Source organism: Oenanthe melanoleuca, chromosome 15 (genome assembly GCF_029582105.1).
Source record: "Oenanthe melanoleuca isolate GR-GAL-2019-014 chromosome 15, OMel1.0, whole genome shotgun sequence".
Taxonomy (NCBI): Eukaryota; Metazoa; Chordata; class Aves; order Passeriformes; family Muscicapidae; genus Oenanthe; species Oenanthe melanoleuca.
The window spans coordinates 6,542,112-6,566,304 of record NC_079349.1 but is presented as its reverse complement, the minus strand read 5'-3'; the positions used below and the strand labels follow the sequence as shown (position 1 = coordinate 6,566,304).

Here is a 24,193-nt window from a genome sequence, read left to right as displayed (position 1 = left end):
CCAGAAGACTTTACAAATCACAAACTATCTTTAAAACAAGGTTGAAACTGAAGTATTTGGGCTTCTTTATGACTCTGAAACACAGAAGAATCACAAGTTCTAGGCTCTTCTCTGTTGTCAGGAAGACTAAAGTCTTGCCTAAATAATGAAATTAAACCTTAGGTTTTGGTACAATCCTCTGAAGGCCTGGGTTTCATGAAAAACACAGTCTTGTAAGCCTGTGATAAAATCACCAGAGATGCAGCATGGAGAGCAGAGCAGCTGCAGAGCATCTTGAGCACAGTATAAATCAGAGCAATATGGTTGCTATCTAAATAAATGCATTACTTATTTTATTTATTATTACAGATGCTGCTGTGGAAATTTTTGCATGCCTGTAATCATGGTGGACTCTTGTCCAAAGGTTCAGCTGTAAATTATCATCCCCCTCAAGCTCCCTGGCTGCGCAGGTAATCAAGCACAAGATGGTGACTTCATCAAAATGTAACCAGAACATGGGGATAAAACTAAGATCAAGAGACAGGATGCAGCTCAGATCCCACTGTGGACCCCATGGAAGAAAACTGGGAGAACTGATTACATCTCTCCTGACCTCCACTCATGTAAAACAGAGCTAATTGCCTGACTGGGTGCGGTGAGACTTGTTTGCTCTGTCTGTGCAGACCTTCCAGTGATGGAAAGCTCTCTCTCCTGGCACAGTAAGGTAAAGCCCCAAAGGAGAGGTGGGCTTGATTACAGAAGATGCTGTCCCAGCCCAGACAGGGAGTCTGTGACCCTGACAACTGGAGGCAGAGCGCCAGGGGACAGGTCCAAGGCACGCACGCAGCATGGCAAGCCCAGGAGACACTGGGCTCCTGATTCCCCTGCCAGTGCTGAGCATCCTTGGAGCTGTGCTGCTGCTGCAAACCTGTGCCAAGCACGGTATTCTGAGCTCAGTGCATTCAGGTTGTTTTCTGCTTCACCGGGCGCTCACAGGTTCCTCCTGGAGAGATGACTTGCTGCTCCCTCATCCTGCCCCTGCCACCCTGCCCCTCCTTTCCCCTCTCACCCCATCACACAGTAATAACCATCATTTTTTAACAGCATGTCCTACACTGGAGGTTTTGTAGCTCCAGCTTTTAAAATGATTTAGTGTGACAGTTTAGTGCTGAATTAAAGAAAAAAAAAAAAGAAGAATAAGAAAAAGGAAGAGAAGAAGCAGAGAGAAAAAGGAGAGACAGTCCCCTTAAGGCAACAACATTATGGAGCAGTGATCTCAGAGGAACAAGGGTTCTTCTCTGGTTCAGATGTGCTTGTCAGAGCTCAGTGTCGTCTCTGAACAAGAAATCTCTCTTGCTGGCCCAAGGCACTGTTTTGTGGTCAAGAGGACAGAAAATAAAGGGAGGGAACTTCAAAGAAGCATAAGCTGCATTAGCCCGCTGGGGCGGGTGGCTGCGGCACATCCCATGGCTGACAATTATGACCTGCATGCCGAGAAAGCTTGCCTCCCTCTTGTCAGAGGGATAAGACACAGGCTGTGAGCTTTAGAGCTTTGAGGATGTGTACAGTTCATGATGAAAGATAGCACTTCAAAGCCCTCTGCCTAGAAACCCAGGGAGAAGTAAGAGCGGAGGGTAAGCAATCTTTTTTCCTGGGGGGGCACACATGCGGGGGAAGGATAAGACTTACTTTCACTGTCATTTATTATTGCCATGAAAATGAAGCCTTGCACTGTTTATGGAATCTCTCATTAAAAGGATCTCTTGATAAATCGCTTGACAAACATTCATTAATTAAGTCTCTGAGCGCACTTGGCTGACAAGCATTCGTCTTCATTTTGCAGGAGGGGGAAATTGAGGCATGGAGCTCAGTGAGCCCCCAACAGCCAGGGCAGGGCTGGGTCCTGGCCAGCCACTCTGTGCCACCAGACAGATGGATTACACTGCTCCCTCCGTGCCCAGCTTGATTCTGATCCAAAGATAGGAACAACATACTGCCTTCAACACACTTCAAAGCTCTTTTCTCCCACATTGCTGCCCAGTGCCTCTGGGGCTGTGCAGTTCTGGCTCCTCCATGGGCATCTCATGCCCTGGGGGCTCCTGGACACCTCTTTCATCTCACAGATACCTTCCCACCCACAGCTTGCCTGGGGTTATGAATGGAGAAACCCTGGCTGTTGCCCAGGCTCCAGTTTTCCATGGAGGTTTTCCTCTGACCTATCAAACCAAGCAAGAGAAACAGCTCCTTTAAGACATCCATTTCACCCTCAGTGCCACAGTGGTCTTAGTTTCAAACACTGGGGACCCAGCAGGCCACCCGGGCTGCAGCCACAAGGCTGCTGTGGTACAAAAGGCAGCACCTCCCTGCTCTCCCTGGCATACAGCAGCTCTGGAGCGAGGACTGGTGTGAGAGAGCTCAACTGCCTCCAGCCAGACCCACGAGGGAAGCACACAGCTGGAGAGCCAGCAGAAAGGAGCCAAGGCTCAAATCCAGAAAATAAAACTATCCTACCCCACACACTTCAAAATACCACAGCAGGCAGGAGGAGTCCTTGCAGTGTTTTAGGGGTGACTGTCCCTCTCACCTCCTTAGCCACACAACTCACCTGCCTTCCTGTCCCTGACTGCCACCCCTCTGCCTCATGCTCCTACCTGGAGACACAGGGACAGATTTGGCTCTTGCCTATACTTCCCTTGCCTTTCCTGGTACCCGCCCTTCAGAAAAAGGAAGGGCTGGCTGGCAGATTCCTGTGAGAAAGGAGCTGCATGAGAGAGCAAACAGACCTTTATTATTTGTTTATTGATTTATTCTCCAGGAGGATGTAAGACCCGGCCCTCGGCAGCAAATGCCCTTGTAACTCTGTACTGCAGTGACAAGTTGGCCAAACAAACACTTTTCTGCATCAGAAAACAAAGACTGTCAGCAGAGCAGATCAGGGCTTCTCAGCTTTTACTTTTAATTATTATTTCCTCACACAGAGGATTTAATCTCCTCTTCTGCTGGAAGCTCAAAGTGCCCCATTCAGCCTATTTCACAGCTGTGACTACTGAGGTCACCCCGGGTCAGGACACCTCTCTCTGCACTATAATAGTGCCTGGTCCCCGAAGTGGACATCCACGCTGCGCATCTGCTGCTGCAGAGAGCTGTGTCAGGAGGAGGAGCAGGGCCACCACGGAGCAGGGGGCAAAGGCAAAGCTCACCAGAGAGCCCCAGACAAAAGGCACTGCTCCTCCGGCCTTTTGTGCTGCTCTCAAAGGCGGTCAAAGGTTGCATTTTACAGCTGTTCCAGCCTCAAATAAGCGTAACCCGCCTATCTCAATACTTAATTGCATTGCTAAGCTGCTGATAAACTAGGACGGCATAAAACACATGCACAGGGCCAAACACATCCCCAGGGAAAGTTTGTGGGAACAGAGGGAGTTGCACCAAACAATGAACTGGGAACACGGGGAGTTGCACCAGACAATGAATGCACTTTATGTGTTTTGGAAGCCTGGTTACCTTCAATGAAAGCTGCAGCTCGGATGCTGCCCGTTTGCTAGCTAATATCTCCGCAGAAAGGCCGCCGGTGCTTACAAAAGAAGGGCACAGTGCAAATGCCCACGGGAGAGGACCAGCACGTGCCGCTCCATGCGTGTGCCCATCAGGAAACCGTGCTGAGCTAATCCCCTCCCCACAGAGCCACCAGGGCTCCAGCCCCGGAGAACACGGCCTTAAATCAACGCTCTTATCGCACAAAAGGAATTTAAGTGCAATGCTTTGAAAGTCACTTTCTCCCGGCCATATGGCATCCCCGAGCCTGGTCGTGTAGGAGCGGCGTTCATTTGCATGTGCAAGAGACAAATCTGGCTCTTGCACTGCGGGAGTGATAACAGGGCGAGGGGGAAGATTTAGCACTGTTTGGGTTTCTACACAAAAATCTTTGCCGAGGTGACTTTCTCTCACCTCTCAAGCCAAATGCCAAATGCTGAGGTGGCCCCAGGAGAGCTTGCCCACGAGCCCATGGTGCATCAGTACACGGCCAGGGTAAAAGAGAAGTCTGACACAAAACCCGTGATCTGAACCCAAAGCTGGCAATGTCTACACCCACATTAAAGCAAACAGGAACAGGCTGAAATTACAGGGATATAAACAGCACTGAACGCAAACTTCAAGACAGCAAATTCACAGGCATTCGCACATTTAACTTCCTGATAGGGAGGTATTTTGAAAACTCATGTTGCTGAGCTGCTCCATGATATGAAGGGGTGGGGGATCTTGGGTTTCAGCACAAGGAGGAGCCAACAAAGCTGCTAACACTTCAACATAAGCCTCTCCAGCAGATCTCTGTGCCAGGCATTATGCAGGATGGCAAGATTTTTGTTTTGCCGAGGCAGTGCCGTATGGGCAATCTGGTTTGCCTTATCAGCAAGCCAAGTGAGAGAAGACAAATGTTCTTCCCCACCATTTGTTTAAATTTCCCTCTTTCCCCCAGATAAAGCTGCATACTTTTGTAAAAATATCTACAAATGTAATAACATAATGGGCTTGTCATCAGTTTCCACATTTGGCATTGAAAATCTGCAAAGCTTGGAAAGAAAGAGAATTCCTAATAGTTACTGCTGCTGAAGAGCCCAGCTAAAAACTGGGCCTGGATCCAGGTGATGGAGCACACAACCACCAAAATGCCTTTCCATGTCCAGCACCTACTCCTACACAACTGCAAATTGTTCCTTTCCCGGCCCCACTGAAAAAATGCAAGAAGGTTATTTCATCACTTCTTATTGATGGGCCTCATCTCCCCTCTTTGGGGCATTTGCATGCCCCTAGCATCACTACTGCTGTGAACTGATTTTATTTTGCAGCTCAATGCAGAGGATGCTGCAGACAGCCACAAGCCGTAGCAATTAATTTGCAGCCACACAAACCTCCTTGCATGGCAAAGTGGAACCATTCCCAGCACAATGCTTTCCACCACAGCCTGTCCTCTCCAAAGCTGTTTCTCTGGCATTTCTGCCCAGGATCCATCTCAGTGAGATTATCCCTGGGAACACAGGAAAGCAGAGCAGCCTTGTTTTATGGCTGTGCCGAGCCCTCAGAGGAGGGCTTGGCGTATTTAGAGCTCCGTGGCTGTGCCCCCCAAGGGGATGTGGAGCAGGCAGTCTCTTAGCAACACCCAGTGCCTATCACAGGTACCTGTCATTAGCAGCAGGAGCGGAGCTGCGCCGTGCCCAGCACCTCCAGCGTGTCCTGCAGAGCCCAGATGCACAAATGCTCCATGGGCACTGGCAGGGGAGGGATGTGCAAGCACAGACAGCACTGAAATACTGATTTGTTTAAAAGAAATGAGGATTTGATTGTATTAGAGGGAGAAGCATATCCCCTACAGTAAGGACTCACTTCTCCTTTGTCAGTAATCCCTCTCTCCAAGACACTTAATACAAATCTTATTGGAAGGGAAGAAGTCCCACCCCACACGGAGACAATGCAGCTCTAAATTTCAACTTAAATCATCACAAGCCTTTAAAGCTGATCTTTATGACAATGTGTGTGGCCAAGCTACAGGCTCTGGCAAAACTGATGTCCTGCTATTCGCACAATGCAGATTCACAACCCAAACCTCTTGCTGTAAGATAAGGAAAGCATTTCTCCAGATCACTTACCTTTATTTGCTGCAGGAGAGAACAGCTTCTCAGAGCCTACAGAAGCCTGAAAAAGGAAGAGAAAGAGAGGGTGAATAATCCTGAAGGAGAAATTCGGAAGGCTTGCTCACAAAAACACAGCTCATAAAACAAGTGGGTTATCTGGAGACCTGCAGTTGCGCATTGCACCTGGAGGGTGCAATGTTGTGCCATTAAAGAACGAGCATGCATCCTGAGGAGATGAAAGCCAAGCAAGAGGACTGTCCTGATCTCACCCAACTACATCCTCCTGTCTCGTTTATTTAGGCAGCCATGCAATGCACAGCTATTTTATCCATGATTCCTCATATAAAAACAAAACCAGTGAAACTGCTATCAAGCTGAAGGAAAATAAAAAACAACCAAAACACATTTCAAAGGCTCTCTCACTGAAAATAAGCTCAATTCTTGCTGAACATGCAAAATGTAATTTGTGTATTGGAAACACAAGTTGCAACTGAACACATCTGTATGAAGAAGGGTGTTGTTCAATATTATGCCAAATGATAGGTACATGCTGCTATGCACTTAGTTGAGTATGAAATAAAACGACTTCCTCTTGGAAGAAGCCCGTATCCTTGCAGACTGGGTTGCACTATGCTGTCTGAACTCCACAGCAGTGTATTTGTGCTCCTCACAGCTCTGGGAAACAGTTAAAGAAATCCAATTAACCTAAACCTTGTAAACAGCTTCATGATAATCAGGGTCACTGGGTTACAGACAAGATGATAACGACAGACAGGGAAAAAAAGTCCATTCATCGCAAATAAAGCTTTTATGAGTTAATTTGATGGCTTCCTTTCCTCCCCCCACTGATATCAAACAGTCAACCGATTTCAGCATAAGCTTTTCCTCCTCGCTATCTGATAAAATAGCAAGCAGCCTCTCCAGAATCAAAGCTGGTCTGGGAGCAGGAGCACGATCAACATTGCTACCATCTACAAGAAAGTATCATCAACGTGTTGGCACTGACTGCTGCATGAACACAATGGGTGAAGTACAAAGCTGACGAGCAAAAGATACTGAAAGTGAAAAAAGCCTTTTTCCCCTGGCTCTGCTTTAAAAACAATTAATTAATTTAACACATGGCTGAACTAAGTTGATATTATTTTTTATTTTATTGATTTTATTCTAAGGTGCCTTGGGAGATTTGCATGATAAAGAGCACTACAAATTGTATTACATTGCTTTATATTTTAAATGACGACTCAGAAGGAAAAAAACAAACAGTAAAATGCAAGAAGTTCTGCATGAGATATAGTAAGAAGCAAGAGTGATCCATTAATGTTACTTCTAAGAAAAGTGACACTGCAAGCAGTGAATGTCTTACTTAATGCAAATGTACAAAAAAGAGAGGAAAAACAACATGAAAAATAGGTTGAGGCTGAGACACATAAGAAAAAAATTCTGAATTATGTCCACGACAAAGCTGCACGTGTAGCTGTGGCATGTATGATCATTACACAGCTCAGCAAAAAGATCCTAAAATCTTAGGGAAAATCAGTTACCTGCACGATCCCTTCACTGCGTGGATTAAAAAGAGGAAGAACCAGGATTAAACAACGTTTTGCCTAGGCTGGTTTGCAAAGAAAGTGTAACAGCGTCACACAGCAGCAACAACAGCGGTGCATAAAACGTTTGACAGCCAACTCTGGATTTACAACCCATTGTTAGGAGATTTTTCACTTATAATCACCACCAAGTGACCAGGACGCAGAACACATCTGCAGGCTCTGGGAACTCACCCATGCTAACAGCTCACACAAAGCCAGGGCCTACTCTCAAAGCACTCCACGAGCACTTGGACACGTGGCAGGTGGATAAGTAAGATTCCCCCATTTTACAGGCAATGAAACTTCGGCGTGGCGTGCACTAAAGCCCCAGCAGTAAATCGGCCGCTGAGGCACAAATGGGCTGTGCAGCCCTGTTTGGGAGAGCCTTCCTGGGATTCCCAAGCTGGGAGAAGCTTTGTGCTTCCCCTGGTCTGCAGTCACAGCCACCACTTTGTGGCAGCCCCCAGCTCGGTACCGCAGGCTCAGCGCACACTGGCAGCGCTCAGCCACAGCTAAGGATCCGTGCTACAGGTCCAGACTATACAAAAACAATGTTTAAGGAAGTCAAGCCAGAAAATTCACTTTAGAGACAAAGTAAAACACCCGGATTATTGCTCAGTCTTCTGCTATCAGCATGTGCCACCGCCTTCCACAATCAGAGTCAACATTTACAGAGCAGCGTTTTCAACATCGCAGCTTCAGTTCGCAGACACAAACCTTCACACCTAGAGTTTACAGTAACTTTTGCTCTCACTTCTGGTGATTTCTAGCTCCAGATCTGAGCAGTTTTTGGCACAAGCACCATTTTGAAACAGTGAATGCCTGTGCTATAGGATATTCTGTGAGCTGCTGTAAAAAGCAGGAGGGAAGCTGGGGGAGGAAGAGCCTGAATATGAATACATCATTCAACCCTATCAGTCACCCTTTAAAGAAAGCGTACAATAAAACCTGTGTGTCTGAGGGAGCCCACTAATGAGTGAAAAAATCCAGCAAACCAACACATCTGCTAAAACAAGTCCCCTCCCAAACACTGCTGTTCCAAGCAAATCATTTGCATATGTTTAAGAAGAGATTTAAAAATAATATTAATAAAGTGGAATTCTTCCCTTGTGAACAAAACCAGGCATTTGGAGTCTTTTATGCAGAGTTTAAGCCATCAGAGGAAATCATGTTCTTTGATTGCAAAATGAAACTAAAAATTTCCTTTTTCCCCTCTCTTGTTGCTTCCTGCCTGTCTCCATCTGAAGGACCATCTCACAAAACCCTCAAGCTCCTTTTTGTTGCTGCATAAGGCAGTGAGACCTGCCTAGCCTGAAGCTCACAGACAGAAGTCACGTCCACCCTTCCTTGTTCACTGGCTGCTCATCTCCCTCACCCCAGAGTACAGCCACAGCCACAGAACCCATCACAGGCTCGTGTTCACAGAAATGCTGCTTGCATGGTCCTCACCCCCAGTAACAACTGTGGCACTTGAAGCATATCTGACATCTGTCTCCAGAGCAGCAGCTCCTGAGAGAACCTCATGCTGCTGAAACCTCAAAGACCCAGCACCCTTTGGATGACACCAAGCCTTCCAGGACCTCTTTGTGGCTTATTCAATGAAGTTACCAATCCTTTGCCACCTTTTGATTTTCTTTCTTTTCTACTCTAGACGTAAAGGGGGAAATGCCTCCACCCAGCTCTGTGACGAATTGAAACCAGGCTGAATACACTGCAGAGGAAAATAACATTTCTGCCCTTTTCTGCTTTGTGGAGAGCATGCAGAGGAGTTGTGCTGCAGTCCCTCCCCCTTCCTCCCCTTGAACCCAGCACATATAAACACTGATTCAATTTTCAGCACTAAAAGCTCAGCAAAGGCAGCTTTTTTCCTCAAATGTGAGGTGGTAACCACAAAGGATGTAGCACACCCTCTCCCCTCAAGGTGAGCAGTGAGGCATAATGAAGTCCATGCCTCATCCATCCCACCAACCCAAGGCAGCTGAAAGGTACAAGAGCTTTTGCAGATTAATAATTTAATGATTATATATAACAGAACAACATCATCTGACAAAGACAGCACTATAAATTATGTCAGGCCTCAAAGTAATTACTTCTTTTTTCCCCCCTTTATCTGTAGCCTATAAATGGCTAACAGGGAATAGAATTGTTCCTTATCACCAACTACAGAGGCTCTGTGGACCTTCATGCCATCTCCTGGAGCACCAAATGCCAGATCCAAGCCTGATACTCCAGGAGCCTGACAGCAAAACACTGGGAAACAGCTAACAAGGCCGCAGTTCAGGTTCACAAGGAACAAGCAAAGCAGTGTTAGGGACCTGGGATGTATGTCATGTACAGGGCAAAAGCCAAGCATTCCCTCCAAATGAGTCCAGTACAGTAGGCAGAAGAAGGAGATAGTTAGAATTTTAGATCTGGATGGCTGCCTGTCTACTAGAGAGCCAAGAGCCAGTCTCAAGAGAGACTGTTTGCACAATTACTGAACTTAGCAAGCACTAAAAAGCTCACAAGAAAACCCTTCTCTGGGAGATATTCAAGCTAGAAGTACTGGATACACTTAGAGAAAGTTTTAGCATAAAGCACGAACACTACCTGAAAATTCTGGATCAATTTTCATTCTTTCCTTTGATTTGCCTCCCCTGCTTTTCCCAACCACTCCAATGCCACTTGATCGCTCGTCCAGCAGAGAATTTCAGCATGTTGGTACTGCTTTACTACTCTGCAGTTCACTCTGCAAGTCATTCATACCAGACTCCTCATCCAGTAATATGAGAACAATAACTAAAACAGGAAGGTATTGTTTGGGTTGTGATTCTTCTGTAGGAAATGGAAATTGATACATATGGAAAGGTGCAAGAGAAACCCAGAAATAACACACATGCACACAAAAACCCAAAGTAAAAATCCCCCTTAAGACCAACAAAGTATTCCACACATTTCAGGATATAGAAGCAGCTCATGGGTAACACTGCCTGCATTGTGAGGGGATGTTTCAAGGTAGCCTACAGTCTTTCCAAAACCTGCATTATTTTTGGACAGAAACCACAGCTCAACTAGGAAGACAAAAGAAATGTTAGACCTGCAATTCAGTAATTTTTGTGAACCTTCTAGGAATATCCAGCTTTGTGGTACACAGCTGGCTGGAACACAGCACAGCCCAGCTGTGTGAGGGATTAAGCAAGAGGGAACAAGACTTCTACAAATCCACACTATGATTATCTTCACACAGAATTTATAGACTGGGCTTTCAAGAGGGCTCAGCACTCAGCAGCTGCCTTTGGGGCATCGATGTGACTGGAGCTACTGGGTATGGAGCATTTCCAAAAATCCATTTGGAAACCTGAATGGTGACCAGGTTGTTCTGAAAAATCTGGTTACAGTTGATATTTGGGATATTTTATGAAATTCTGTTGACCTCCAGTGCAAATAAGGACTAATAATAAATAATATTCCCTAAGCAAGAATGAATCTCAACCAGAAATTATTGTTTCTAGTAACAATCCTAAAAATACAGTTGTACCTTCAGTTACACCGCAACAGTGTTCACATCACAGTGAAACACAGCACAAACACCCCAAACAAGAAACTACTTATTGAAATGGCAATGCCTTAAATGCCACAGATACTTCTAGTTCAATTATGGCTAAAGGCCATCTCCGAGAGGTAGTGATGGGTCTTCTGTATCTTTCATGAGTTTACTCTGTAGAATACTCACTAGAAACAAAATATTTGTGCTTCCATATAGCAACACACTTGTTTAGGTTCCCACCTCAGTTTCATTTAGCACACACATATTCAGTACTGCTCTGCTCCTGGAAAGGACTATCACTATGCACTCACCCCTTTGTCACTTTTTCTTCCAAGAATGCTCATTTCTCTCAGCAGTTTATATAACCATGACTGTTTTTTGCAACAGCCCCTTTGAGAAGCTAGCACAAGCCTGAAAACACAGATTAAATTATGCCATAGAGAGTCCAGAAGCAGAGATCACTGGTCCTAATTCACCACTGAATGATGCTGAATGGGAAGGAAAGTGGATGAGGAGTGGAAGGCACCAAAGGAAAGGCTGTATGGAGAATGACTCAGTGCAGGGCAGTGAGGAACCAAGCTCATTGCTCCTCCACAAGTTCAACATCATGCTTTGGTCCTCTTCTGGCAAGACAGTTATAAGCTTAAATTAACAATGTTTAGAACCCTGAGCATGTTCTTCATCATTTTACAACTGTTGTGGGACTGAACAAACTAGATTAAATGGAGCAGCAGCAGCAGCAATTCTTAAACATACACTGCTGTGGTGTGTTGCTTATTGCACAGATGTGCCTCTTCCCGTGACAAAGAGTGACTGAATCCTCTGACACAGAGGGACATCTGACCTACAGCATGTCTGCCACCAGAGCCTCGGGGCACAGGCCTGCTAACTCCTCTTCCCTGTCTCCTCAAACCAATCCCCCAGCCCCTGGGGAATGGCTGCAGCCCAGAGTCCTCCCCTTCCCATCCCCGCCATTAGCGATGCTTTATGATTCATCTTCCTCTGAGCAGTTGCTGTCTCCCAAAGGAAAAGATCAAACTCCCTCTCCTTCCCAGCTCAGCTCCAATAAATAAATAAATAACTATATGTACTGAAAAAAAAATTTAGTGAAGGAGGAGAAGGGAGGAAGCTGGGGAGTTCCTGGACCTCACCAAGGCTTGTCAGACAGCTGCAGAAGGTTCCTCAGCTGTTTCCAGAGACACCAAAAAGAAAAGAAAATTTCCAGCTGTCCCTCATTACAACCAGCCAAAATACTTGCTTGCTGTTAGTTTGCCTGTGTGTCCTAACTTAAATTAGGGTGCACTTGGTCCTTATCTTAGGATCCTCCCCCTTCAAAGCACAGCTCCCCAAACACTACCAAATCTAACTTTGCTTTACATTCCTGCTATTTTCCACTCTAATCAGGACTGATTTCCCCCTAACACATGTTAATATGCTCCTGGATGTTCTGGTCTATGAATGGCATGCAGAGAAGTCCTCTCTCTGTGCCACTGGATAGGCTGCAGGTCTCAGTGAGGTTTGAGGCAGTGATGTGTCCATGCTACAGGCAATTGATACATGCCACAGTCAGGGAAACACAGTGCCCCATGATAAGAGAAAAGGGCTCTGTGTGGTCTGGTTTAAAAAAATCTCGAACACCAGAGCCTTCAGGCCTTTCTCAGAGAGCTGATCCCCTCTCAAAACTGACTTTTCAGCCTACGCTTCCACATTTAAAATTTTTTTCGTTGCCCAGACACTCACTTAGGAAAGCACAGATTTGATTACTGATTTACCTTTTGCTACAAATGTAAGGGAAAACCTACCTTCAGATGGGAAAGGCTGGGAATGCTGTGTAGCAACACTGCTACAGCAGTTTGTATTATTGTCATTACAGCTTGATCCTATCTAGTCAGCCCATCTATTTGGCGGGGATATGGCTTTTTATTTGCACTAAATCAGAGGGAACGGCGAGTGCTCTTTGCAGAACTATCTAAAACTTCTTATAATTCAAAGGCTGCACTGCAGGAAGAGTGATGGGGGAGAGCAGGGACTGTGCTGCGAATGACAGGTGGCAGACTGTTGTTTGGTACCTACCAAATTACTCTGCTGCTCCCAGGGCTGCCTTGGCATTTCATTATCCCAGCTCTCTCCTGGAAGGATGCGGACATAAATTCACACCTCATGTCCTGGTTTCCGTCAAACTGAGTAAGAGTGCAAATGCTGGCACCAACTGGGAATGCCAAGCAGGGCTTGGCATGCTAGAACAAACTCTCAGCTGTGGTCTTTGCCAGCTACCTGCATTTATCATTGTAATGGCCTGCCAGACAGGACTTGGCAAGCGACGGATGAGGGCGGGAGGAGGAGGGCCAGGCTCTGCACTGCCAAGCAATTCATTCCTGTAGCTCCTGCCATCACTGTACCAGCAGGGCAACCTTCATTTTATTTTATCTTTTAACCAATTATGTGTCACCCAAATCCCACCTGCAGCTTTCTCCAACACAAATGGCTATAAATCACAGTTCAGAGACCAAGAGGGTTTTGCAAGACATTTGATTTCATAAAAAGGTCACTGTCTGTCTGAGGATTGCTGCAGTTCAAAAACGAACTGAATAACAACCTGCATTGGCAGACAGGGAAGGAACTGCTTCCATCGTCTGTTGCATGTTGTCAGATAATATTAGAACAATTAGGGAGGCCAACAATGGCTGGATCATTAGGATTCAGCTGAACCAAGGCGCTGATAAAAATTCAGTGAAATATCTCCTCCTTTCAATTTTTGAAGAAAACATAATCAAATCAATAAAAAAGGGAAAATTGCATGAGCACACCAGAAACATTCAACATAACCTCCTTAGAAGACAAACAGAATATATGCCTGTCATCACTGCAGCCTGCTCCAATCTGCCTGGGTGTTCCAGAGCTTAACCCCCAGCTTTGCCATTCCTCAGAGCACTACTCTGTGGTCTCAGATCACTCAGCGTGGTCTACTCTCTAGGGAAAACGCTGTTTTCTTGTTTTTAATACATACACTGGATATGCAGTGCACTCTGTATAGAATTTTATGTGAACCATATCACAAAGCAAACATTCAAGAGTGCTCAAAAATTATTTGACACTGGTGCTGTTCTGGACACCCTTAGCGTCCATCCCCTTCTTGCAGTGACATGCCACGCCAGACAGCCCTGACACACCAGCATCCAGTTCTCTGAAAAGCACCAGGTTAACTGCAGTGAGTGTATGAGGCACAGAGAAGATTGCATTGTCCTCCTAGCCCAGGCCATGGCATGTGACACAGGGACATCCCTCTGACAGAACTTCCCAGTTGTGGATGCAATTCTGACGTGGCCCTTTCCTGGGCATGGGGGGTCAGGGAGCTTATCAGGAAGGCAGCTCCTGTCTGCTGTCATTGAAACTTGCTGTCTTACCCACAGCAACCTCAAAGGAGTGCCTCTGCAGAAGGCTCTTTTGTTGTTGTTGTTTCTAATTCACTGCTCCAAAATATTTCTTGGCTGCATCCCAGGGCTGAAGCCTTATCTGCCCATCCCCCCGGCAGACACACAGCAGCTGCAGAGGCTTATCACAGTTGCCTGTCCACTGAGTTTACAAATTAACACCCTATCGAGGCTGCACGAGGGCTGATTAATCAGAGAGAGGCAGTCTGAGGGCCTTTATCACCCTAAGCGGCTGCTGGGAGAGAAGTCACAAATCTCTCAGGAGGCCAGAGATGCCTTACAAATGAAAGAGCAGGAGGCCAGAGAGGAGGAGGGCCCAGTGCTAGGGGAAGCAGATATTTTGGAGATAGTGGCAGTGGAGGTAATGGAGCAGTGGGAGGGGGGAGCTGCAGGCAAACGCCAGTACATTATGACAGCTAAAAAAAAAAAGATAATTAACAGCCTATACCTCATGATTCTAGCTTTCCCTCCCCGGGCTATAATTTAGCCTATTGCTCCTTTGCTCCAGAGGACAATAAACATTTATTATGTTAAACACATAACTGTGCTGCACAAAAGCACCGTTCTTTCCCAGGTCCACTCCTTGCACAGCTGTGCAATCCAGGAGGATGGGGCTGCTCAAGCAGGCTCCCCTTTCATGCACAAGATTACTGGGTTTGGACACAAAGCACATCCCTGGCTGCACCCAGAGCTGCAGCATGCTGGATGTGCTCATACTGAAGGCAAATCCTATGAGACTCAGAGCTCTTGGATGGGGCCATGGTCCAGCAGCACCTGACAAGCAGCGTTAGGATGTGGCCAGGTACGGGAGCAGCTCCTGCAGAAATTGTGTGATTCAGGCAGGCTTCACCACCTAAGAAGTATCTCCTCTTTAATTCAGCAGCCTTGCTAAGAGGTTGACTGGGAAATCTTCATTTCCACCAGAATTATGCGTAGGAGAGATTCTTATTACAAGATGAGTATTACAGTCATGTGAGTGGTACTGGAGCGGTGCTGGTCCTGCCCCCTCCGAGCACCTCAGCTGCTCTGAGAGCGCAGAGATTTAGGAGGTTGCCTCTGCTAGTGCACTGAGGTTCAGGGATTGCTCTCCTCTGCTTCAGTGCTAGAACCTGCTGCAGCCTCCAGGTTTGTGCTTGTGGCAGGACAACATAAAATAATTATAAAAACCAAGGAGACTCACACTAAAAAGATTTAAAATATAATACAACTTTAAAGGAAACCAATTTGGACATGTGTCTACATTTGTTAACATTCATTTCTAAATTTAAGTTTTCAAGTTTAATCCTTGAGACCAATACACATAGCTGGATTTTTCCTTTGAAGTGTAGTATGTAAGTAAGCTGAGATTCTCATGCAGCAACATGACTCCAGAAGGTAAAATTTTAATAAAAATGTTACCAACATGAAGACATTCATAAGCAAACACTGCAACCACCTCCTGTCCAGTGCTTTCTATTAACACATCAGTAAAGAATTTAACAAATAACCTCTGGATAAAAGTGTCATTCACTGCAGCTTTACCACCAACAACGCTGGGTGTGTGCAAGATCTTGGGGAATGGCCATTTCCATTCTGCCATGGAAACTGCAGAAATAGAGGGCTGCCACTGCCTAACTCAACATCTTCAGACTAGCTCTTTTCAGACAGCACTGGAAAGGACAATAGAAGAGAAATGAATGATCATCTGCCTTGTCCTCCTCTCTTGATCCAGTGAGGCAACCATTTCCCGGACCACCTGGATTATTGGTCTACAAACTCCTGCAGATGCCCAGTTTTAACACTATCCATTAGGTTAATTAGAACTGGGCAAGTAGATGCTGAGTATGAGTCCAGGAAAGGAACGACAGCTTTTTTATTTGAGAACTCCCTGCCAGGCTCTGTGAAGCAGACAGCTGCCCAAGGTCTTCTCATAGCTCTCCTCCGCCAACAGACACCAGATTAATTTGAGCTGGACTGGACCCCCACTCATTATGTTCAGCAGACCCTGGGTTATCAGATGGAGAAGCTACAGGATGACAACACCTCCTGTCACCCCCAGCACGTAACAGCAACTCTATACATGAAGGGGACATCAAATATTCATTAGGTAAACAATACGAATGTGGTAATCCCAAAACATGGTGAAATTCTAGAAGCTGTCTCTCTGGTGTTTATTAGATTGACTCTTTTAACTTCATTATCAAGCCTGCCCATCAGCCCTTCTCCCTCTGTCTCAAGTCTCGTGTTTCTACATTTTAGGGGAAAAAAAAAAAGTCTCTGCTAGACTGCCTGGTCCCACTGGGCACCCTCACCACCCACCACAGAAGGCACACCATAGGGGGCATGTGTTTAAAGACCTAACAGAAGGGATTAGGAGCACCTTAAAAAAGGATAGCATATAAATTTCCCTAAAAATGGAGGCTGCAGAGGAAAAAACATGGAAGGAAGCCTATGGTTCACATTTGCAAAGCATCTGGCTTCCTATTCCTCACTTACTCAAGGGCAGTGAAGTGCACTCACCTACCTTCTACAGGAAAGGGTCACCAAGACCTTCTCCAGTGCTATACAGCAGGTCAAGAAAGAAGCTCTCTCATTGCTACACCTTGGTTAAATATGGCACTAACTGACCTCTCTTCAGTACAAGAAGGTGGTGAATGGGGCAGTCCCCCATTTCCAGACAACATATAATCTGTCTTCTCCAATTAGATATGCTTTGCAACAAGTATGGTGGATCCATTCATTTCCATACTGCAATAATGCAGATAAATCCAACTTTGGCACCAGTCCCACTGCTTTCAAAGCTGGGGCTCTGCATTTCCAATTGCTGCCCTTTTTTTTTTTTTTTTTTCCCCTTTCCTCCCTCCCCTTTCTGCTGCAAAATGTCACCAATTTACTTTAGCCTGGGGGCCCATTTCGAATTTTACCACCAATATACGAGAAATGCATTTTTCAAGCTGTTACCACTTAACTGTACTGATATCAGCCACTCAGGGGACACAATATTGTTTACACATCCTGCTCTATGGAATAAGCACGGATGCCAAAACTCTGCCTGGGTTGTGAAGGAGACGTTTACTCTCTGTTTTATGAGATTTCCTCGATTTGTGGCTGCCTCAATGGTCGTAAAAACAGCTGTAAATCAAAAGAGCACCACAAAATTGCAATAACAACTGTCGAACTCGGCTCTAAAAAGCATAACTCCCAGCACCAGAAGGTGGAAGGCTTTTCTCTGATTTAATACCAGGTGTGGGAGAGCCCTATGAAGTCTATGTGCAGCACTGTGTCTGCCCACAGCCACCTCCCCAGGAGCTCAGCCAAACCCCTCTATTTTGGCTGCTCCCCTATCACTCACCCCTACCCTGCCCCACTAGCTCCTTCCGGCCCCTTTCCTCCTCTTCTCTGGAAAACAGAAGTCTTTTTCAAATGCCTGGAGAATGCTTATACAAATAGCTGCTGAATGCAGAGCCCTGTTTAAAGCATTAAAACAGACAGAAAGGGAGCGGTGCTGAGCAGGGCTGTGCTCGGCATGGTGGCTGCTCTGCAGGACAGCGATGGCTTTAGCAGATGACCTCAGCCTGTCACCTTGCTGCTGGCCTGCCCAGGAGGGCCCCAGCTCCTGCACAGCCTCTCAGCCCAGTCTTTAGGGAGTGGAGGGAAGGAGGAGAGGGCTGGTGAGACATGAGTTATTAACAACCGTCTTCTGGGAGCTGAGTCGAGCTAAAATGGTTCCAGAACAGGCAGCTCCATTTGAGCCTCCAGCGAGCACTGGCCAAGCAGCAGATGCATGAATTCAAAAGTTTCTGTTACTCTGTGCCACTGGCTACAGTCCAAACCAAAGAGAGAGTTTCACCCATGGGTAAAACAGCCTTCCTGGATTTTTCCATGCCCTATTCCAGTTGCTTTCACAAACAATCTTCTCATCCTTGTCTCCAAACATCCTAAAAGACTCACAGTTCCTGCATCTTGCCACCCCCCGCAATCTAAGACTAACTTGGCCAACAACAAACTCCCTTCAGTACCTCCCAGCTGTGAGAAACCAGCTGTGGCACCAACAGCCACACTTTAAACCCTGGGCCAGAGTCACCCAGGCTCTGTGCCCTCCATCCAGAGCACAAAAAACTTTCCTGGCCTCACCAGTCAGACCTTGACTCTCTTTTTCAAACTTCCTCTTAAATCAAACTTCTTTCATGGCATTGAAATAACCCAACTTTCTCCATTACCGAAAATGTCTGTATGTGAATAAGCCAAAGTATGTGAAGAAATGATGAGAGAAAGTTAATGGGAAGTAAGTTTAGCCAGTGCTCATCTCAGTTTTTCTATCATCTGCAGAAGACTAAAATACACTTGAGTTGCAGTGTGTTACTGTATCTCTGTCTGGCGGTGTGTTTTTCCAGATGCACATCCTAATTATGCTCTTCAAGCAAATGCCCCGTGGAGCGGGGTAGTAGCAGAGAAAACCTCTTTACAGTCACCACCATGCTGTGATCCATTCTGGACAGGAACTCCCTCCTGCATTGAGAGGACAATTTAATTTCCATGGACCACTTGATATGAAGGAAAAAGGATCTATATTCTTTTGTCTGAACCCCACAAAGTGTCAGCCCTTCTTTCCCCATTCTTCTAGAAGACGTGCACATTCACATTCTTGAGAAAATCCCCAATAGATGGGAACAGTCTTTCACTTCCAAGACATTATGCCTCCCTGCTATAATCTTTTCCTTCTTGTACAATGCGTCTTGACTTCCCTTTGACTCTTTTCTTTGCAATTTTTCCTTTATGAATACAATCAGAGACAAAACAAAAAAAATCCCCCAAACCTAAACGGATAAAAAATGTCATTCAGAGCCTTTGCCAATGATGTTATTGGCAATTCCAGTCAAGAAACCATCTGTACAGACGTGAACTGATCTGACATAGGGAACAGCTAGTTTTATTCCAAAAAGCTCTGTGTTCTCAATGTTCTGGGTACAGGAACTCTACAGGCCAGCTGAAGCTAATAAGGTGAATATGTGATCAGCTACAGCCCAGCAACTCTTCCAAATCTATTTCTTTTGTAGTACAGGGAGTATTTGGGTGGGGTTGAAAAAATTATTAAAGCAGTCAAATGCATACCATGCCAACTGCTGACCACAAAAACAGGCCATTTCCTCACACACAAAATATAAGAAACTTCTCCAGTAATTGGCCTGTATCAGTAACCAGCTATTTCCAACAAAAACATGGTTCTGCTCCATTTGGAGTCTGGCAGTTCTCAAAAAGGATGGAAGGCTGTAAGTGAAGATGCCTGATTTGTACTGGGAAGGTGGTGTGGCAGGACATGCCGTCTAACAGCAGTTGCTTTGATGAGGCATAATTGCAGGGCAATTACTAGGTTAATTTTCCATATATACCAGTACAATTTCACTCATAAAGTTTCATTTGCCTGCAGCGAGCGATAGATGTGTTTTGTGTTCTAAAACTCTCGACTGTGTTTGCTCACGGACCTGTGAATATGCAGAGCACCACTGATCAGGTTTTGCTCTTCCCCTTCCTGGTGATGTCTGAGGGGGAAATGTTTTGTCAGCCACTGACTAATGCTTGCCATGCTCAGCCACCAGCAGGAGAGTTTCCAGCACACTCACAGACATGGCTTGCCTTGTTGTTGCCACAGGCACGGCTGTGGCTCTGGGCTGCAAAGCTGTTCAGCTGGAGGAGGAACATCACTGGTGTGTGTTCAACCACCAGCTTTGCACGGGAGATGCTTTTGGAAGGAACAGCAGAGCAAGCTGTATTCAACCTTTCTTTGGCTGACCATCTGCTCGTTGGCCAAGGCATCAACAACTCTATTCAGCTGTCAGGTCATTTACCCCCCAGACAGATGCAGCTCCAGGAGCCCAGTGCTGGGCTCCTGTGCCTTGGTCCTGGCTCATCTCCCTTTGCACTCTGTGGCAGGAGAGGCTGAAGCCACTGCCTTTTCCCTGCCTCTTTCCAAAGTCCCACAGCAGCTAACAGCTCATTTCACTGGAGTTTATTTCTGAACTGGAAGCACAAATGGAGCATTGTAAGAAACCTTTGTGATTTTAGCCCAGACATGACTGTGCCTGCTTAGTAAGGAGATGAAAAGCTTACAGTGAAGAAAGAGGCAGAATAATCCTGCATGTTAATACACAGTGACTAACACTTTCCTGGTGACAATCTCCTTGTAGTCTCTGCAGAGGGATGTGTGTAATGATCCTCCAGAGACACTATCTTGAAAATGCACAAAAGCCTCTGATCAGACCTCAGCATCTCCCGATTAGCTTAGCGAGAGCAGTGGAAGGGACATCAATTTTCTAGAAAGTGAATTCAGAAAAGCACTTGATCAAATGCTTAGCTCTGTGTATGTGCTTAATCTCACTACAGCTGAAGCACTTTCCTAAAACCAACACCTTATTTATTCCTTCTGTGAAAAATAAAATGGTGGAAAGACCTCCAAAAACAAAAATATAGACCTGAACAGTCAACAGTTTAGGAAAATTCGGAATTTCTGTGGCTTTCAGCTTATCTGTAAAACAATTTTCAAGTGCTGACTCTGGCAAACTGGAGGAGGAAATAAATAGAAAATAAAGAAAAACCGCCAGAATGGATGAGGGTATGATATCATAAACATAGCCTAGCTTAGTGCAAAGCAAATGCATGTATCTGTTGTTGAGTACAACCTTTCTGGGATTTCACTGGGTTTTTTTTTCCTTGCTAAAACAATACCAGATACACCTTGACAAATCCGGCATGCTGCAGCCAATCCATCAGCTTTGCATTGAGCAGACTGCAGAAAATGGAACTTTGCTTTCCCACGTGCCTCCCGGTCTCAGTGCTTTTCCTGTTGCTGCTCCCCATGAACACACTTGCAAGCCCTTCCCCTGTGCCCTGGCTGGTGTGGGCTCCTGGACTGGGAGCAGATGGCTGATGGAGCTGGGACTGCTGCATCCTACACACTTCAGTGCCTCCAGTCAGCCCTTGGTGCCTCCTGCCTAGCTCTGCAAGAACACAAAGCAAAAGGTGCAGCAGTTCTACACCCAGTGAGCCAAAGCCACTTCTTAAGCTCATTTAAAATAGCTATTTGACTAGGTATTTCTCAAAATAGGCACTTGTAAGCACAAGCTAGATGAGAACAGCAAAAAATAATCTAAAGGCACCTAAATAGATTTTTCATTTTGCCCCCCAAACACATCTGTTGCAACTTCATCATTTTGGACAACACAATTTTGTGCAGGACCATAAGCACAAATCTACCAGACTAAGCTCTCCTCTAGCACAGCCAAGGAAATGTTTGGTTTTCTACATCCAGCCCAAAGCTTTCAAGTCCCAAGACTAACTGCTGTATGCAAGTAATGCAAAGAAGTCAATCCCTATGCCTCTGCCTTAATCTCCAGACATGTAATTCCAGAGCCCCAAGTCCTCCTCCAGCAACAGAGAGCAGCCTGAAGCATGTTCTAAGCTGGGTACTCACAAAGAACCACTGTGGGTTTTGTTGTCTTTATTATGAACACTTCAGGGCAATGACCACCTTTAATTTGTGCCTTCCATAACATCAAACATGGTATTAAAACCTCAGAAATAGTTGTGCTTGTGCATGATATCCCGAAGGCTTTTTTTCTCTAAACCACTTCCAGCAAGTACAGACAAAAGAAATAATGTCATCCTGCCTCCAACACTCCCAGCCATCAGAGGCAACATTAACCATAACTTTGCTTCTGTTCTACATGAGCGTTTCAGTGCATTACAAATAAGCACCTTATTCAAAGCTCTCTCCCCAATTTATTTCACTCCAAAAAAAGAGACAGATGGTAGAAGACAGAGGGTTTTACAGTAAGAGGGGTTGGATTTTTTTTCCTCTTCATTTGTTCCCTGTGCTGTTTCTTATCCTTGGGGACCTGGAGTTTCTTTTGATAGCACTGTGCTGCCTAATAAACACGCACACAAGCACAGTCACAAGTATACATCTATCATCAAAGAGCCCTTCTTGTCTCCACTCCCCACAAAGTTGATTAATGATTACGTGTTTAACACATACATTATACATGGGAGGGGGAGACGAAGAGGGTAAATCCAGGCCCCTGGATACATTTACATATATTTACATACTCACGTATAAAAAGCAGAGGAAAGCAAAAGAGGGCTATTCCCGTTGGGACAAAAATCCATTTTGATAAACATACCTCCTAGCTCCCATTTTTAAAAATACAAAGGGAAAGGAAAGGCTCTACCTGGTCTAAGGAAGAAACTGAATCTTGAGCAAGCAGCCTTTTTTGGTTCCTGCAGTTCAATCCTGACATGGAACTGATAACCGTGTTATCAGCAGTTGCATTACTTATGGTTTGTAAATGGATCTAACAGCAGCAACCCAGTTTTGAGAGAAAGGAAAGGGGTTTAAGCTTTAAGGATGCTCCTGGTTTGTATTATTAATTCATACAGCTAAAATCCCAGTTCATCTAGCAATAGATTAGGTAATTACTTCAATAAAAAGGCACCTTTATGTGCAAAGAAAATAAAGTTTGTCCTGTCAGATCAGTCAGTACCTAGAGGTACTGGGGGCATTTAATGGACTCAACATGGGGTGATTACAGATCAGCCACAAAGCCAGGCCTGACTCTTGAACACAGCTGAAGAAGAGATGTGGAAGGGTTCAACATGGCAAACTTCCTCCTCCATCCTTCCAGGCCAAGCCAACCCTTGGACCTGGAGAGCTGCCCACGTACAATAAAGCTGCCTGAAGGCTGCTTTAATCATGCTGACTGCCAGTGGTCTCAAGCAATTGTTCCAGCAGCTGGGGAGCAGTGCCATGGCAAAGGACTCCCCTGACAAAGTCCCTTCTGGCAGCTGGGACAAAGCTGGCACTGAAACTGCTATTGTGGCTCTCTGCTCTCCAAAGTGGCCCTGTGCAGAGTTAATCTTCCAGCCACCCGCTCTGCTGCTTTCCAGACATCTTTGCAAGGTTCAGATTTAATATGGGACTCTTGTGGCACACCAGCGGCATTAACCTCTGCTGAACTGATCCATCCCAGGTTTCTGCTCACCCAGCTCCATCAGTTACAGCTACAGCACAAGTGCTGGTGAAGACAAGGTGAGAGCAGTGGCCACTGACAATGTTTTTAAAACATATTTGCCTAGTATCAGTCCTAAGAGTGGGAGGCATAAACTGAGGGATCAACCGATTAAATGGTAGGAAAGAAAACCTTCCATACACAGGGCTGTGACAGTCCTAAGGCTGTGGCAGCTGGCCAGACAGAAAGCTCAACTATTTATAAGGTACAAATAAGAAATACTATTTTTTTTCACTTCTTTTTTACACTGTAACCTTTTGACTCTGAATCATGACCATTGACTCTATGACTTTACACCTTCTATTACAGTAAGGCTCATGGCTGGCACTAAAGAAGTGACTTTCTTTAACCTGCTCATCCCTTACTTCAAATATAAACATTTTCTTTAGCTGTACAAGAGTGGAAGAGATTTGTCTTGAGTTTTTCAAACAGAAAAATTAACAATTGTTCAGGCAGTCACAGCTAAGACAGTCCATTGAAATTCAGGTAATTGCCAGCATTCATTGTCTCATCTGCATCCCTTCCTTTGCTCCCTGATCTCTTCAAGTCCTTGCAGACCAGGTTCTTTCAATACACTACACCACACCACAAACTGAAGTGGATGCAGACAATTGCCACAGACACATCCTAACATAAATCTGCAGCAGTCACTGTAAAGTATTCAGTTCTTCTGTGGAGCCCAGGGTGGAACTGGAGTCATAATCCATGGCAGCAAATCCTTCTGATGTGCAAGGCCAGCACATATCAACACCTGGGCTTGGATCAGCTCAGCACACATCACTGTTTCATAGAAACCCAAGCATACTCCTCTTACTTTGTTACTGCACCAGTTTATGGTGGATATTTCACATCTACCTGGGCTACAGCCAGGAGACCTAGTCTTTATAACAGGGAAGTAATTAATAAAGAAATACAGCTCTATCAAAGCACTTGCTGTTCACCTCCACTAGTACAAACATATACCTGACCTCAGCCAGTGCTTATCTGTCTTCTCAAACCATTT

At 45.5% G+C, this 24,193-nt stretch overlaps 1 protein-coding gene across 25 annotated transcripts in view; it reads right to left on the bottom strand.

The window, feature by feature from the left end:
• The window catches only part of FBRSL1 (fibrosin like 1), a 494,766-nt gene that overhangs the window by 49,725 nt on the left and 420,848 nt on the right, over window positions 1-24,193 (bottom strand). For all 25 annotated transcript variants that reach the window (XM_056504116.1, XM_056504126.1, XM_056504139.1 and 22 more), the window contains one exon: window positions 5,622-5,667. In XM_056504116.1, coding sequence (XP_056360091.1) covers window positions 5,622-5,667 — 46 coding nt within the window. The remainder of the gene's footprint in view (window positions 1-5,621; window positions 5,668-24,193) is intronic.